This window comes from Apus apus, chromosome 13, assembly GCF_020740795.1.
Source record: "Apus apus isolate bApuApu2 chromosome 13, bApuApu2.pri.cur, whole genome shotgun sequence".
NCBI classification, from domain to species: Eukaryota; Metazoa; Chordata; class Aves; order Apodiformes; family Apodidae; genus Apus; species Apus apus.
Genome location: NC_067294.1, coordinates 4,130,867 through 4,147,378, shown reverse-complemented (window position 1 = coordinate 4,147,378; position 16,512 = coordinate 4,130,867). Strand labels below are relative to the sequence as shown.

Here is a 16,512-nt window from a genome sequence, read left to right as displayed (position 1 = left end):
TTACTTTCAGTTTAGTTTCATTTCTGCTTTTAAAATACAGCTTTCTAGAGACCTTACATTAACTTCACAGATTCCAGCTGACATTGAACAGAGCTATAAGGTATAAACCAAATATGAAAGACCATCCATTTCCATGCATGATTAAATGCTGACTCAAGGTACTGCAGGAGTTTTGATCCCCAAAGCTTAATAAAATTCAGGACAGGCAATAAGGAGTCGCAGACAAATTAAAATTTATTGACAGACAAAAATGCAACTATTTCAGACTACAGTTAAGCATTTACAGTTAACCCAAAGGTAGCGAAATGCTCACATTCCACTGAACTCCTTATGGAAAAAAGCATTCAGAATTTACTATGCAATTCTAATTACTATGAGAGGCTACATCCATCTACAGTAGGGACATCAAACTGAAACACATAATATTTGGAGCTCTCCTTACAGATCTACGCATTAAACAGTAACAGACATCAACAGCATTGAGAAAAGTATAAAAAGACCAAAACCCACCTACTGTAGAAAGGGCTTTTTTGATGTATAGGAACTGTACAAAGCAGTCTATGTATTAAAGGAACTTGAATGGCATACAGAAGGGACAGCAATAAAAGCCAACAAATGTAGGGAGCAAAGCTTGAGCAGTCTGGGGGTCTGTACCAGGTGGTGACCTTAGATCTATGTCATTTGCTGCTTGAGGGGGAAATGCTACAAAACTTCTAATATCAAAATATTCCCATGCCAGAAATGTACACTGAGACTAACAGACTAGGCTGGAGAAGCACTCACTAACAAACAGGGTTGTTTTAAATATAAACTTTACATTTTTCAATATAAACTGTAGAATAAATATCAAATAAACACTTCAAATTGCTTAAAATAATAGTACAGAATAGCTTAAAAAAAGGCAAAGCAAAGGAAAAGGATTTTCTGTGTTCACAGCAAAGGCCAGTAACGACCCAAAAAAAACCCCCAACTGTGCTGAAATCTGAACTCAAGGAGCTTTCGATTTAACCATAGCAGTTAAAAGGACACCTTGAAACATAAAGCAATGCCTAACAGTATTTCATAGTCTCTAATATGAAAAGAAAATGAGATTAAAAATTGTTTTTTGTCTCTAAAAGAATAGGACAACTCTGATTCCATTTTTCACAATGAGAAAATGTTTGGCAGGTCAATGACTTGATGTCAATGGGAAGTCCTGCTACAAAAAAAAAGAAAAAGGAAGGAATTAAATTAAGCTGGAAGCAAATTAAATCCTTTACAAAGCATGAAAAATGGAAGGGGCTTGATCTGGAAGAGCACTGGTTTATTTTAAAGAAGGGAAACATTTTCTTGACGCATCTTGTCAGACTGGACTCAGACACATGTATGCACACGGACATGTATCTATGTGTATAAATGTATATATACACAGCCACAGACATATATGCATATGTATATATAGGCTGCAGATAGCTCAGCCACTGGAGGATGCCAGTGGATCACAAAAGGGCTTTGCTAAATAACTTTGTAATATTATTTGGGAATGTGATGCTAAAACAATCCATGGTCTGAGCTGCCCTTCCCAGCTTGAAGCCTGTATGTCCTGCTCCAGACCAGGCTGGAACACCCTGGGATGGGACACTGTACTCGTAGTTGTACCCAACTGAACTAGTCAAGAAAATGGGGGTGTGTTTGTCTCTGTGTCAAGGGACACCTGCTACCAGGGGTCAGCAGAACCAGCCAAGGCACTTGCCCTCTTGCCCAGCTGTGCTTGGCACGGAGCCTTTCGCCTGGCACCCACAGCATGCTCAAGTTGGTGAGTCTGAGACCATGGTAACTATTTAATTATTTAAGATTTAAAACCAGCCACAATGTGTGAGAAGCAAGCTACTGATGGTGTTCTTATCCTAAATAGTAAAATTTTTGCTTTTTAGAAAATGATACTATTTAGAGAGACAGAAATGCAGGTTGGAGCTGATCCTCTTTCAAGTCAGCATCATTTTCTATGAAAGGTGAGCAGAACAAAGTGTGTGTCTGTGTGTGCTGTGCAGCTCTTGGACAGTGATTTTGTCAAGTAAATTGTCAGAAGCTATATGAAAACCAAAGGGCTTGCAGGCAGGGTGGGTTGGAGGCGCTTTGCAAATGACTGTGATGGCAGATTTTTGGGAGGATGGAAGGGCATGAAACCACACAAATTCCTCATGGTTTTACACATCCTTCTGCATTAATAACAACTATACAGCCTTGCTCTTTGTTCTCAGGTCATTGATCTAGATAACTAGGAAATGAAAGAGGAGAAAACAACTCAGCCCCTGTTTGGAATGAGTTTCTCTTCTGTATTGCTCTTGTGATTTTGACTGAAAGCAGAGGTCCTGCACGGAGTCCCTAAGAAGTGACTTCTGGCACCCAGCACAGTATTTGTGCACTTTTGAATGAGTATGTAACCACCATGGTTTGACTCCATACTCTCTCCACCTCTATATCCAACACTAACTCATAGGAAAAATAGAATTTAAAGTAATTATTTCCTGTGTGATAAACATCTCTTTTTGTTCTGCAAAATAACTCAAAGGCTCTGCTAAAATTCTTGTGTCTGCAGCCTAAAGCAAGGGTGGGTGAAGGGACCTCACTGCTTCTGAAAACAGGAAAAATAAGAGAAGATAACCACAGTACATTCCTGCATCAGAGACCTGCAATGGGAAAGGACATAATTTAATGTCAATATGCTGTGATACAGCTGCAGAGCTATGAATGTGTGGTAGATGCTGAGGGACGCATGGATTGTATTTTAATTTACATAATACACACAATGTTACGTGTGTGTATTATGAGTGTGCAGCTTTTCACACTGAGCAGAAGGGTTATGCTTTTGAAACGTGACCACCTCAAGTTGCTTTTTGAAGCAGGCCAAGTAAATATTTACTACTTAAAGAAATGACAGATTATTACTTTTAATGGTTAGTGTCTTGTACAGCTTTATAACTTTGAAATGCGGGATGGCTTAGAGCAACTGAAGGAGTTGGTGTGTGAGCAGGACACAGTGGCAGTGTTGGCACAGCTCTTGGTGCAAACAAGCTCTAAGAGAAGCTGAGGACCATCTCTTGAGGTGATGATGATGCTATAGATTCACAAAACACTCTTTCCTCAAACACCTTGAAAGGCAGATGGACTCTGGTCCCTGCCTGTAGGGCTTGGTCCATGATAGCTGCAGGTTCTCAGCATCTCTTAAGATCAGGGCCACGCTCCTTACCCACACGAGCAGTGCCAGTGAGGTGAGGAACACTCTGCTGGAGCTCTGCCTGCTGGACTCATTCGCAGAGAACATCAGGAAGAGAAAAACCCACCAGCGCGTTTCTTTCTGGATTAAATCCCTGCTGCTGGACAGCCAGAAGTCACTATCCAAAGAGACTTATTCTTTACTGGAATGTAACAAATATGGACTAGAAAATGAGGCACCTGCTTTCCTTCTTCAGGAAAGAAAAAGAGCTGTTTCTGACATGATCCAGGTAACAATTTAGCGCACAAATTCTCTAACATCAGAAGGGCTTCTAAGCCTTGTATTGGTTTGCTGAGCCCCTTCTGTGATTCTTCTTTCACAAGATATATTTCATCAGCTGTGCAAGTGAGGATTAAGACATGAAATGGTTTTGAAAGAAAACTCCTTTCCCCTGTGGATAGAACAAAAATCTCCCAAACCAACTGAAAAAGCTGTATTCCAAACAGTCCTTGCTGGAAAAAAAAGTCTTCCAAATTAAATACACCATACAAAACTAAACTCAGTAGAGAGGGAATATTTGTGCCAGGTACTCTCAGATACAATTGCAGAGATATGATGTGACTTGCAATATTGTGCAAAACGTGAGTTCTCATTCTGATGGGCACTACCATATATAACCAATTTCATCATCCTTATCGTCATCTTCATCTTCATCATCTTCGTTAGCTGCTCTTACATGAATCTTCAGTTTTCCTTCTTTGTCTTTTTTTGCTGCTTCAGGTTCCTCTTCCAAATCATCCAACAATACGACAGATCCACCACTGCCAAAATCCCCTGAGGTTTCTTGCTCTTCTTCTGAAACAGGTGAACAGGAAAAGTCATTCTCTCACACGAAACCAAATTCCTTGTTCATCACTACCCTTGCCATGTTACTTGTATAATTCATTGCTTCTGCTATCCATGAAGCAACCTCTAAATGCCAATCTTCATCCTGAACTAGGATAAAGATATCTCAATTTACTCTGAAAAACTGACTTGCATAAAAAACCAAACTATATATTGCGCTCATCCCAGAGACTCAGCTAGGGAGTCATTACTCATTTGTAAATACTTCCAACCCATCACAACTTGGTAAACCAGGCTAAAGATATTCCACAAGTTGACTTTGAGTGCATAAACCAGACTCTGCAAATGCAGTTATTGAGCCTAACATCTGGGATGTGATTCTGGGCATCTCAAACCTTCTTGGTCTCTGCTTTTTCTCTTCCTTCTCAAAGAAGAAAGCTGCACCCCCAACTGGCACTGAAGCACTTGGAAGGAATACTGCTGAATCTTGCTTGCCAGGCTGTAAACAGCTAATTTGTTCTTCCACATATCTACACAATATTGTCCTGTCAGCAGTTTTATTGGACTTGGTTGTTAGTTTATAAAATTTCACACATTTAGGCCTTTCTGTGTCTGGAAAGACACTATTCATGAGGTCCCAGTAACTGGGCATTGCAGAGTATACAGAACAATATAGTTAATAACCACATATAATCCCGGAGCCTTAAGTTTAACATCAAATACTACATTTTTCCAGGCTGGTAGGAAAAATGTCATATCTCCCCGCATTGTTCTACAGGACCAATACATATAAAAGGGCCTGATTTGTTGCCTGAACATAAAAAATCCAGGAGCATTTTGAACACTGGCAGTCATGTTTCCCTGTTGTCCCTTTTGTTATCGTTCTCCATTGTACAGCAATGGCAGGGCCTACAGCAGGGTTAATTCCTTTGTTGTCTGAGGAAAGCACGTCATTACTCACCACAACTCACTGTCCCTTGCTTTCTTGAGCCTGCTATCTCATTCCCATACTTATCAACACACCAGCACTGCCCTGTGCTGCCATGGCACTGCGTGGCTTTGTAATAACCTTCTTCATTGCACCGGGGGATGAAAGCACCTGCATAAAATATAAGGTATAATCAGTAACACAAGCCTTTGTGGGAGCCAGCAGGTATATGGAGTATTGTGAGTTGTCACTTAGTTGCATGAAGATCTTTATAACACTGGCAAGAAAATGCATGTGATTATCTGGTGCCTAAGGGGGAGCAGAAATTATATAGGATTAACTATTTTCAGCCAAGCTGGTCACTGCACAGTGGATAAATGTTTGTGCATATATACATAGGACATGAAGGGTGATGGCATATGGTGCTAGAGAGAGCTTCAGCCTGTCCCTGAATGATTAATATTCCCACTGAGCCACTTCCAGATTTAACTCCTGGTTTTAAACTTTTCTTCCCCACTGGATTATGACCCCAACTTCGTTAATTCTGTATTTCCCTCCCATTTGCACTCCTTCAGTGTTTATGATAGAAGTCTTTCCACAACACTGTAATTATCCCTGGAAGGTATCTGCCATCTGCTTGCTATTCATATTCATCTCAAGCAAAACTTCTGACTTCCTAAGAGTTCCCATGTATAAAAGGAGAAGTAATGCTTAAGCTTTACAGAGAGGGACAACAGGATTTGTAGTCAACAAGTCTTTAGAGTTGAAGCCCAAGATTTTTCTCACAATAAAACCAATATAGTTCAGCCTTGTAGAGCGTGGTTCATTCTGGCTTCTGCAGAAAGGAGAGCTCTCAGGAGAAACCTGTTTTATTGTTCCCACCATTTTTAGCAGATACAGCAAATATACTTCAATATGAAAAGCTCTCTTGTCCTTCGAGATGAGTTAGCTTTATTCCCAGGGGAGGTCAACATAGTCATTTTCCCTTCTTTGCAAATTGCTTCAATTTGAAACATTGCAGAAACCCACCCTTGCCCCCAGATTTCTTGACAAATGATTTTTGAGAAAGTATTTTCCTCCTTTGTCAAAGATACCAGTGATTTACTGGTCAGGCAGTAAGTTTTTTAACTAGTTTCACGTGTATAGCATCTCTTCAGACAGTTCACATGTCAAAGGAGCTACTTCCATTACATTTATCACAGAAAAAATGAATGATAAATGTGCTGTCCAAATGTCATCAAATTTCCCATATAAAAGCCACAAAAGTGGAAGTCAGTCAATCTGATGCACACACACACATCTATATGAAGCGAATCCTTGAATTTACAAACCCATCCCACTGCAGATCTTGTCTATTGTTTAAGAGCTGCTAAAGAGGGTCTGGAAGAGAAGAGAAACCTTTGAACATCTGCAGAAATCTTTGTAGGTCACATCAGTTTTGGAGACCACTTCACATCCATTAGTGAGAGGATTTGAAATAGCTCCAAGGCCTGATCTTATAGCAGGTTTGCTTATAGGCACCACCATTATATTCATGTACAAAGGCAAGCATTCTGACAGCTACCAAAGATCCATTTTTACTGTTCATAAATAAATTGTTTCAATAACCACATACATGTATTTGTCTTTCCAGGTTTTTGTAAAATAAAGCTTCATGCTCAGTCCTCTATTTCAATATTGATTAAGGTTTGTTGGTTTTTGGGGTTTTTTTGTTTGTTTGTTTGTTTTTTTCATATTTATGCTCAGGTTCTCTCTCTGTCAAGCACTCCAGGTGTTTATCAGACTCTACACAACCTCGGAAAAAGTGTTCAGTGCCAATTTTGTGCTGGTGTAAACCAGCAGAGCTGGACCCGTGTCACTAGAGCTCCCCAGCTACATCAGATGAGCACCTGGTGCCAGGGAAGAATCCAAGAGGGAGCCTCACAGCATCACAGGGTGAGCACAGAGCCTCATCTACATGTTACATTGTCTCTTTTTGAAGCAGTCCCCTCTGTGTAGTTTCACTGTGTTTCTCGTAAGGTATTAAGATGTTCCAAGCTGCCTGTAAAAGCCATAGATTTAAAAATAACTTGTGGCCAAAACTCCCTGCCAACATCACTGTGTGGGGAAAGGATTCACAGTTTGGGTCACTGCAAAGAGTAGAAGGTGCTTTTCCTTGGGAAATTTGTGCCAATTTGTATGTAACGCTGAAGCTCTAAGTATTTAGCTACACATACCAATGTCATGGTATTTGACAACCATCAGAGGGAAGATCACAACGTCCTCTCCCATGTGTGAGGTGCAGGCAATAACCTGGTGTGGGTAAAGAGGCCCTGGGAGTAAGTGTTGTACAGCGTGAGGATTACTCCTGTCAATCCTACACAAATCAGTCCCTGTGTTGGTTAGGAACAAGCTCTGGCTTACAGCCCTGCTCTTCTGGAGCACAGCAACCTGGCAGCCCACTTAGTGGGAACGTTTCACCCTGTAATTTGGTTTGGCATCAGGGAACACCTGCAGGGTTTGGAAGGAGAAAGGAGCTCACATTCCCTCTCCAGAGGTTCATGCACAGACTGTGTTTCCCCACAAGCGTAGAGAGGACTGCTGGTGCAACAGCTTTACTATCAAGCACTACAAAATGTTAGTGATTCTTCACTGAACTGCCTCAGGTTAGTCAATCCTGCTTCCCCTGTCTCTCTGTGTCCCATCAAGTATGTAAGTATTCCATACGAACTTGAACAGCACTGTTGCATCCATATCCTTTTTAGGGATCCAGACCTCTCTCTATATACTTTTTTTTTAAAAAAAATTATTATTTTTCCCCATAATTTCCTTATCTATATAATAATTCCCTCCCTCAGAGGATATGGGGAGAATAATTATATGCTAAAGATATTGGAGCATACAGGTAAAAGCCTGGCAGAATTAAGTGCTAGCCAGCACACAGCTCCCTGGGTTGGCTGTTATGTTAGCTGAATTCACAGGGCTGATACAGGAGAAAATAGTGATGGGAGCAGAAATTTATTACCTTAGTGATGTGGGAGAAGCATTATCAGGCTGCACAGTTGTATGCTTTAAAAGTACACTCTGCAGTTAATTGTACTCTAGATAAATCTGGTAGGAAAAGATGAATAGTGCTGTTTACTTTTTAATTCAGTCCCCTGGGATGCTAGACTGTATTTGAAAGCTTCCAAATTCAACGTATCTAATGGTAATGGCTTTGAAGTACTTTGTTGCAACTGTCATGTGTTTCAAAAAATATAGAGAGAACAAAATATCAAAAGTCATCATTTTTATCAATGGATACAGGTAACACGAAGAAATCTTTGTTTGTACTGTCCAGACTGCAAATCTTGTGGTCTGTATTTCAGGAATAGAAAGAATAATTAAAGGCTAGTCTCTCTGAAAACATTAATCTCTTTCTTCAATCTTTATTGTGCTACAAGTGTGGTTTTTGTCACGTGTAAGCTTTGGTTTCCATTTGCATGATTTTTCAGTCAGCGAAGAGGAAAGACAAGGTTTTCCACTGTATAAATAGCTATGAGACCAGATTAAAATCTCACCGACAGGTGCCATTATGCAGGCAGACTTTCAAGGTAGGTGAAGCAGAGTTCCTCTCTATATTATAATTTCCTAGCTTGTGGAACAACCTATGCCTGACACTTCCTGATTTGTGAGCTTAGCCACTTTCATCCTTCATTTTTTAAATACAGTTGACTAGAAGTTACTTGTGGTAAAAGACCGTTCTTACTGCTTTTACTTTGTCATTTTACTCCTGCTACTGTGGTCAGGTCCAGTGGCATGCACTACAACTGCCTGCATGTTGTACTATGGGCACTAGAACCATCATTTCCCCCCCACAAATGAGAACAAACCACTTTTGTTTCAACCAAGATGACATTCATTGCATATAGCCCATAACAGGAAAGCATTAAATAAATATGGGATAGCCAAAGCTATCTATTAGGATGTGGGCTTCTTGTCTTTTAGGTGGCTTTGAAAACTATGACACCCACAAGACAGGGAACATCGTGGTTCCCTCTGCCACGACCTGCATTGGAACACAAATGCAAAATATTTACTGAATGGAGCACACACACAACTGAGTGATTGATCCTCACTCACAGCCATAAACAGGAGCTATAACTCTGAAACAGCTTAATCTTTCTGTGAACTTGCTATGAAAGGATGATGGAACTAAACCATAGTCTCTGTGGCTTTGGGGAATGTTCATTCCTATTTTAAACCAACAAATCCAGGTTGGGATTGTTTGTAAGGAACCTGGACCTCGAGTCCAGCAGCAGTGGCACTGGAGAATGGCAGGGTTTGGCAGAGGTCAGCTTTGCAGGAGCTAGAAACATTAGACTAAAACCTGAGAGCAAGCTGAGAAGCAGACTGCCACCTGAGGAGAACTTCAGCAGAGCTGATGTGCATTCCCTGTGCTGCAGAGGGTGATGCTGTAAGAGCCTGACAGGGGATCCTGACGATGGGCCTGACAGCCCAGGTGGCAGGTGAGCCAGGCTGCCAGGGTGGAATGTGGAGCTTTCTGTAAACAGAGACTTCAGCCTGTGCTGATGGGCCTATGTGGTTTGTCTCTGTGCACACAAATGTGCTAGGACAGAAGTTTCAATAAGACACCACAACATAAACACTGGGCTACACAGCACTGTAGGGTTTTAGGGTATGGAATAAGGTACCTTAAATTTACTCGGTTCAACAACCTGAGTTTATGGCAATTAAATGGGGAAATGCCATATGGGGATTTATTTCACCCAATTTTAGATATCCATCAAAGCAGTGTAAGTTATGAATCAATTCAGACTCTCCTAAGAGCCAGTGAAGAGAGGGGCAAGCATTACCTTACAGCATGGAGCTGCCTGCAGGGCTGCCTGAAACGAGGTGGTAGGAATTCCTCTTTTCATATACACAGAATATATTCCAACATTTTCAAGGGTGATTAGACAAAATTGAACCCGAAGGAATACATGCATTGCAGCACAACTGGAAGAAGGCATGAACCCATTGGCTATGCACTGTGGTACCTTCAGTCACTTTTCAAAACCAGGAGCCTTGAATGCCAAGCAGCATCCCTCCTTCTTCTACCCTACGAGGTGATGAAGGCAGCATTAAGCTCTGTGCAGACAAGGCTTTACATTTCTAGAGAGCTGTAAATGAGTTCTGAACCTGTTGCCATGCTGACACCTGTTCTGGGTGTTGTTATCTCATTATTTGTTCATTTTCATAGTGTCAGGCCTACACTCCATGGGTGCACAGTCCTGACTCAAAACATTAGTCTCTAATTGAAATACCATGACTGTATACAAAGTTACAATAATCACAGAAGCTTTCATTAGTTGAGCAAATGGATAGCAAGTAATTGAACTTACCCAACAGACTCTTCCCTCTACTTAGCTTTTGAATTCTATTCATTTCGTTCTGGCAAGGAAGACCTAAAATACAATGTATGAGAATCAGTTTCCAGATGGTACAGGCCAGGCTCTGTACTGACTGGCTTCAATGTTGACAGGAAATGTCGACTACTGTGCACCTGGGAACTAAAGAAGCCCATATGCTGGTACTGTACTGTAAAACAAATTGATGTCATTAACTCCACTAATTAAAAATAAAAAAAAGCAGCACTCCGTAGTTGAGAATAGGGTTTGGAGGCCATTTTCACTGTTAAACCATTTCTCTCCTCAGCAAACTGACATAATGCCAACTCTTTATTTATGATTTGCTAATTGACTCATTTCTACATTAATGAAAGGGTAAGATCTTGAGCTTCCTACCAGCACTAGAGCTTATTTCTAGACTACGTGCACTGGCACTTTCACTTCTGTTTGTTTTAATGATCAAGGGATATTAATACAGTTAATTTGTGACATTAAATATTGTAACATGATGCCCTTTCACACCAGTGCCAGGCAAAATAAGCTTTTTTCAAGCAAGCTGACTGCTAATTACCAAACCACTTCTGTAAGTAGATCAAACCAACCTGGAACACAGGAAGACCCAAGCAACTTCTTTCTGCACTGCAAATTGCACAACTCACCACCTGGCTTCTGGAAGCAGTAGCACCATTCGTTGTTGGAAAGTTTTCCATCTTTGAAGGAGTCACAAGAGTTGAAGAGAGGCTTGACACAGGGCTCGTACTTATCCAGATAAATGGCACTGATCTCGGAGGGATCCAGCAGCAGGTCATAGTTCATGTCAAGTTTGTTGAACATCCAGCCTAAGGAATCCTTACAGATTGGCAGGATGCTGGTGTCAAATCCTGTAGGAAGACAGGGAAATATCCCCAACTGAACCCCAGCACACTCACTGCACAGCAAGCACTGCTAACCTGAAGCCTTTCTAATTTTTTTTTTTTTGCCTGGGCTTTGAACATCAACCTGACTTGGCCAAAGCAGAACAAAATTCTAAGACTGAACTTGTGCTCTAGGGAATCCTGCTGTAGAAGGGGTTGGACTAGATGATCTCTGGGGATCCTTTCCAACTCTGATGATTCTGTGATTCTGTAACTGATTGTGTAAAGCTTAAAACATGGCTACAGACTAGAGCAGCAATCATACTCCTTAGGAGCTGTGGGGTGGGGAGAGCTGAGATTCATAGCTGATTACTGTAATTCAAAGTTATTTCTGCTAAAAAAATTCTCACATTTTTTTCCTCTTTTTTTTCTGTCCACAGTCCAAGTGGATTGGCCTTCTTCCAAGGAACTGGGACAGGAACCTGCTTGTGCACTGTTTAGTCAGCTCTGGGCCACACCAAGAATCCTGTCGGGCTTTTCATTTTGCTGCATCTTTCATTGAGAGAGGTCATGCTTAGCCTTATTTGCTGTAAGTGTCAAGACCCATTTCAGAGTGCTGCTTTGTTACAGTGAAATCTAAGATGTTGCTAGAATCATACTGACAGTTTGTCTGAGCTCTGCAGCCTACCTGCTATTTTAACTAATAATCCAAAGGAGGGCAGTGCTTTGTGCTGGAAGCTGTGTTTTTTGTATGCAGCTGCAGCTGAAGATTGTCAGTGACATGGAGGAACAATCCAAAGGGTTAACTAATGGGAAGGTTTATGTCATTCATAGTACATGTTTCTCTAAGAAGGGAAGAATGTAGCACCATTTCTTCAGGGCTCAGGCAGGGAAGAGAGAGATTGTGCTGAACATTTCATCACATTTTTGCGTCGTTATCTCCTCTAATGTTATCTAATCAAGTTTGAGCACAGTGAAAAAGAAATAGGCCATGTGAACAGATGTAGGGAGGAAGCCTGCTTGCCTTGCTGGAGCAATTAGGACTATTGACTTCAATTATTTTATTCATCTGAACAAGGCAAGCAGGATTTGGTCACTTTGCAATCTCTTGTTGAGTGAAAGGATTTAAGAACTTGAGGATTTAACAACCCTTGCCTTTACAAAGGCCTGACTTGGTACATGGTTCAGCTATTCCAGTTTACCAGTTTCTAGGAGAAAAACACAGGGATTCTCCCTTGGCTGCTCTTTTCCTGCACAGATGCCCTTTCTGGTGATGGTCTTTACTCCTCATCACGACACTTGCTGCTGAGGTGAATAACTACCAGGTTTGTTGTACACCTACAGGGTCTGCTGTAACCCAGCTGTGCACGGCATGTGTTGCTCAGCCCTGTGGGTCTCCAAAATCACCTGCTGACCAGCAAGGATCAAGGCAGGGAGGAGGAGATCCTGGCAAGAATTTGCACCCGACAGTGTCTGCAGATCATTTCTGACTCATTTTTCTCCCTGCTGGCAACTCTTTATCTCTGAGTACAACACGAGTTCAGTGCTACAGCAGCAGCTGCCCTCAGCTCCCATCTGTCTGAGCAGATCACAAGATAGTGACTGATGTGCTTAGGAAGCTGCTCTGTGACCTGCCATCAGGGCTTAGGTGCAAGATACGATCATGAAAGGTCACTTACAAAGACAGTTATTTGCATTTGTTGAAGAGTTTTTAATTGTGATTTCTAATGAATAAAGGAGCTTTCACTCTTGTGACCAGAGATCCAGAAGAGGTTTAGTAAGAGGCTGTTATTACCCAGAGCTGCATTATTAGACAGTGTGCTCTGGAAGTCTTTAACTATTACAGTGGTTGGTGCAGCTTAGCTAGATGGTTATTAGGAATGAAAGGGTAACTCTTGAATTGCCCCTCAGTATGTGGCTGAAGGTGACTACCAATACCTACTTCCAATTCATAGGGTCTCCTAGTAAAAGCTGCTACCTGTAAATCACCTTTTGCAACACTGCATCTGCAGTCCAAAGCCAGCAATCCTGGGTGCTCTGGCACCCAGCAACTGGAATGAAAGCAGAGAGTGACCTGAGTGTGCAATGCAGGCTCTGACTCGGGGTGTAACCAGGGCAGCTGATGGAACACGGTTCTCAGAGCTCTTCTGCCTTCACTGGGAAGTCACTGCACTCCCATCAACCTGGTGAGGCCAAGGGATGCTTGATTAACTCCTTTAATTATCAATTAACTCCTTTCTGGAGTCTTTCGATATACTAGCTCATAAATATGGGGCAGTATGTTGGATGAAGTAAGCCACATAGTGTAGTTCTGTAATGAATTCTGTGCTTGTAGCCCAGCAGACCCAGCATAATATTAACCTCAGGAAGAACTTTTCTGCATCTTTCTGTGCACCAGCTCAGCCCTGAAAGGCCTATGGTGGGAAGCACAGGAACAGTACAGACTCTGTGTCCCTCCTGCTCTTGGCTCCTTGGCAGAGGATGCCAACTGATGTCCCTTGTGGTGGTGGTTGATCTCATTGGAACATGCTCACAAAGACCTGGATTGAGCCATCCCGTTTCTCATTCCACCTGAGAGCTGCTCAGCCTCCTAGCAACTTTCATTCACTACAGATCTGGAAGGAAATCAAACTGCTGACCTACATGTGATAGTCTTATATCCCATTAATACCTAAAATGTTCCACCTCCTTTGAATTAAAATTGAATTAAATTAAAAAGAGTCTATAAGTGAAAATCCTAATTAAAAATAAACACACCTTCTGGCACATAAAATTATTTCCTCCCTTCAAGAGTTGACTTATATAAGCCAGTTTTATTTTATTAAAGTACACTACAATTAAATTAACAGGGGAATACTTAACCTAATTTCCCCCATCACTTAAAATAAAGGGGAAGGAGAAGAAATGTTCACCAGGAAAAATCCTTTACATTGCTTAGATCTCTAGTAAAAGAAAACCTCCCACTCCAACCAAAGAGACTATGTAGATAGGATATGGGGATGTTGTGAATTCCCAACAGGCTCAGGAGAACTTTGAATCTCATCTTACTACCTAATTAGTTTTATTTTTTCCTTATGTCAAAGCATGTCCCCAAGTTGCTTATATTATTTATTGAGGAGATTTCAATTGTACAAAGCCTGCAGAAGACAAAGTTCCTGACCTGTGGTGGTTTGCTAGGATCTGGCAGATAGCTCATTGAATTAAAGTTTGAGAATTCAAACACAATGACTTGTCCTCATTCCTTTTCCTTCCAAGAGAGTTTAAAAAAAAAAAGAAAAAAAAAGGTCTACTTTTTCCTTCACCTGGGGGTGAACTTAATACACTCAAAAAGCTTATTTACACTCACAGTAACATCTTGAAAATTTAATGTACCATAGAGAAATCTCTGCTGGAACACCTTCTCTGGACAGCTGATGTGTCTGAGGCATCTTAGTCATTGCATCCCACCATCTGTTCCTCTCACTGCCCCAGGGGAATACCAAAATGGATTACTTGGAGGATGTGAATGCCTTTTAAGACTTTACAGACATAACCAAACCGGTTCTGTTTAATGAAGTGATCAGCCTGGTGAGGAGGGCAACACATGCAGAGCAATAAAAAAAAGGGCAATGTGTACATCAGAGCTTATTTCCAGAGCAGCATGTGTCCTGTTTGCCAGGATTCACACAATTATTATTTTTTTTTCAGCTTGGGTATGTGAACTTCACTTTGAATTATGTTTAAGGTGTCTTTCATTTTTACAGATGTTTGAGGTTGAAGGTTGAGGAAGCCAAATACTGCTGTCCAAACTCTGTGCCCTTTCAGGGCTACCAGAGTGAACTGGAGCTGCAGAATTTGACTCATGCAGATTAACTCCTGAACAATGTTGCAAACTTTAAAAGAAAAACAAGTTCAAGTTTTGTGGCATCCAAAGACTATTTAGGAATCTTAACTCATAAAGCATTTCCCCCCTCCCCCCTCCTCCCTATACAGAAGAAAATAAGAAAACGTGCCAAACTAAGTCAACAGTCTAAAAATGAACATTGTTGAAATCAAGTGTTTAGGATCATAGAGGCAGCCTTCCATAAAAAAGCTGTCAGGAATCAAACTAAGCTAAAAAGAGATAACAGCTCCTCTGAGAATCAGAGCAAACACTGCAGAATTACCAGGAATGTTTTTCTCACTGAAATTGCTTCAGCTAAAAAAAAAACAAAAACGACTAAACACCTTTAGGAATGAATTTGGTGTTTGGCCTTTGGTAAGCTCCTCATGAGCAGCTCACAGGTTATCTGCATGAAAAAAATCCTTTTGATAATCTGATGAAATGAGATTTCATGTCGTGCTGGGCCCAAAGGACTTCAGACAAAGTTTTGAGTCTCTGGTGTTTTCTGTCATGGGGCCTGAAATGAATTCACATCTCGAAACCAAGATTAGCTCCACATCCAGTTGTCTTTTTGCACTATAGTTCAGCTTCCTCTGCATGATAATATCCTGTTTTGGAGTACGTTTAAGAAATGGGTAGAACATATGGTTTTAAATATACTAACTTTGTTGTAAATATTAGTGAAACTACTTTGGAAAAGTTGACACGGAACATGGCTTGTTATACCACACAATTTTAAGGTACAATTACAGGGCATTAATGAGGTTTGATGCAGTTTTGAGCAGTAGAGCCTGTGGTATATACTGTCTCTTTTGGAATAGGTAATTTATTACTACATGAGCTCAGAAGTAGCACAAAAGGAGAGGGGCTGTGGAGACGTGGACCAACAGACAATGCCCAACCTGATGTGCTGGGTCAGCTCGACTGCGTGTTTGGCCTTTCCAGCCTCCCATGACAGGTAAACAAGGCACTGGGGTAAAAAAAACTGTAGAAGGGAGCAACTGACTGACCCCTTTACGTTGTGTGTGTGCAAACCCTGTCTTAAGGCAGCTTGTATCAGAGAACTGGGGCAGTGAAGCTGAGGTGAGTCACACACCTAGATACAACTTGTGCATCCTCCCTTGCAACCCAGGGGCCCACCTGTTTTGGGACATACTGTTTAAGAGGGTTCATGTGTCCTTACAGAAAATAAATGCACAGCTTCTCTCTGATGAACATGACCTCTTTTGATGCTGTTATCTGAATCTTTCTCCTCCCTGGTGGGTAAATTACATCAGAATCAGTCATTTTGGCTTAACTATGCCAGTTCTTTGGCTGCAATTCAGACGTTTTTATCCTCCTTTCTCTTATGTAAGGTGCTAGCAGGAAATTGGAAAATAAAATCCAGGGGAGGCTTTCCCAACATTGGCTTAATATTCCCTGTGATTGTAAGCCATGTCTTTGGCTCATGCCACTAC

The 16,512-nt window shown here is 41.3% G+C and overlaps 1 protein-coding gene across 2 annotated transcripts in view; it reads right to left on the bottom strand.

Annotated features, from left to right (window-relative positions):
* Positions 1 to 216: 216 nt before the first annotated feature.
* Positions 217 to 16,512, bottom strand: part of SPOCK1 (SPARC (osteonectin), cwcv and kazal like domains proteoglycan 1) — a 269,899-nt gene continuing 253,603 nt past the window's right edge. For both annotated transcript variants that reach the window (XM_051631488.1, XM_051631487.1), the window contains exons 8-11: positions 10,999 to 11,220; positions 10,334 to 10,396; positions 5,004 to 5,141; positions 217 to 4,051 (exon numbers count right to left, since the gene is read on the bottom strand). In XM_051631488.1, the coding sequence (XP_051487448.1) occupies positions 3,861 to 4,051; positions 5,004 to 5,141; positions 10,334 to 10,396; positions 10,999 to 11,220 (614 nt within the window). In that variant the 3' untranslated portion in view covers positions 217 to 3,860. The remainder of the gene's footprint in view (positions 4,052 to 5,003; positions 5,142 to 10,333; positions 10,397 to 10,998; positions 11,221 to 16,512) is intronic.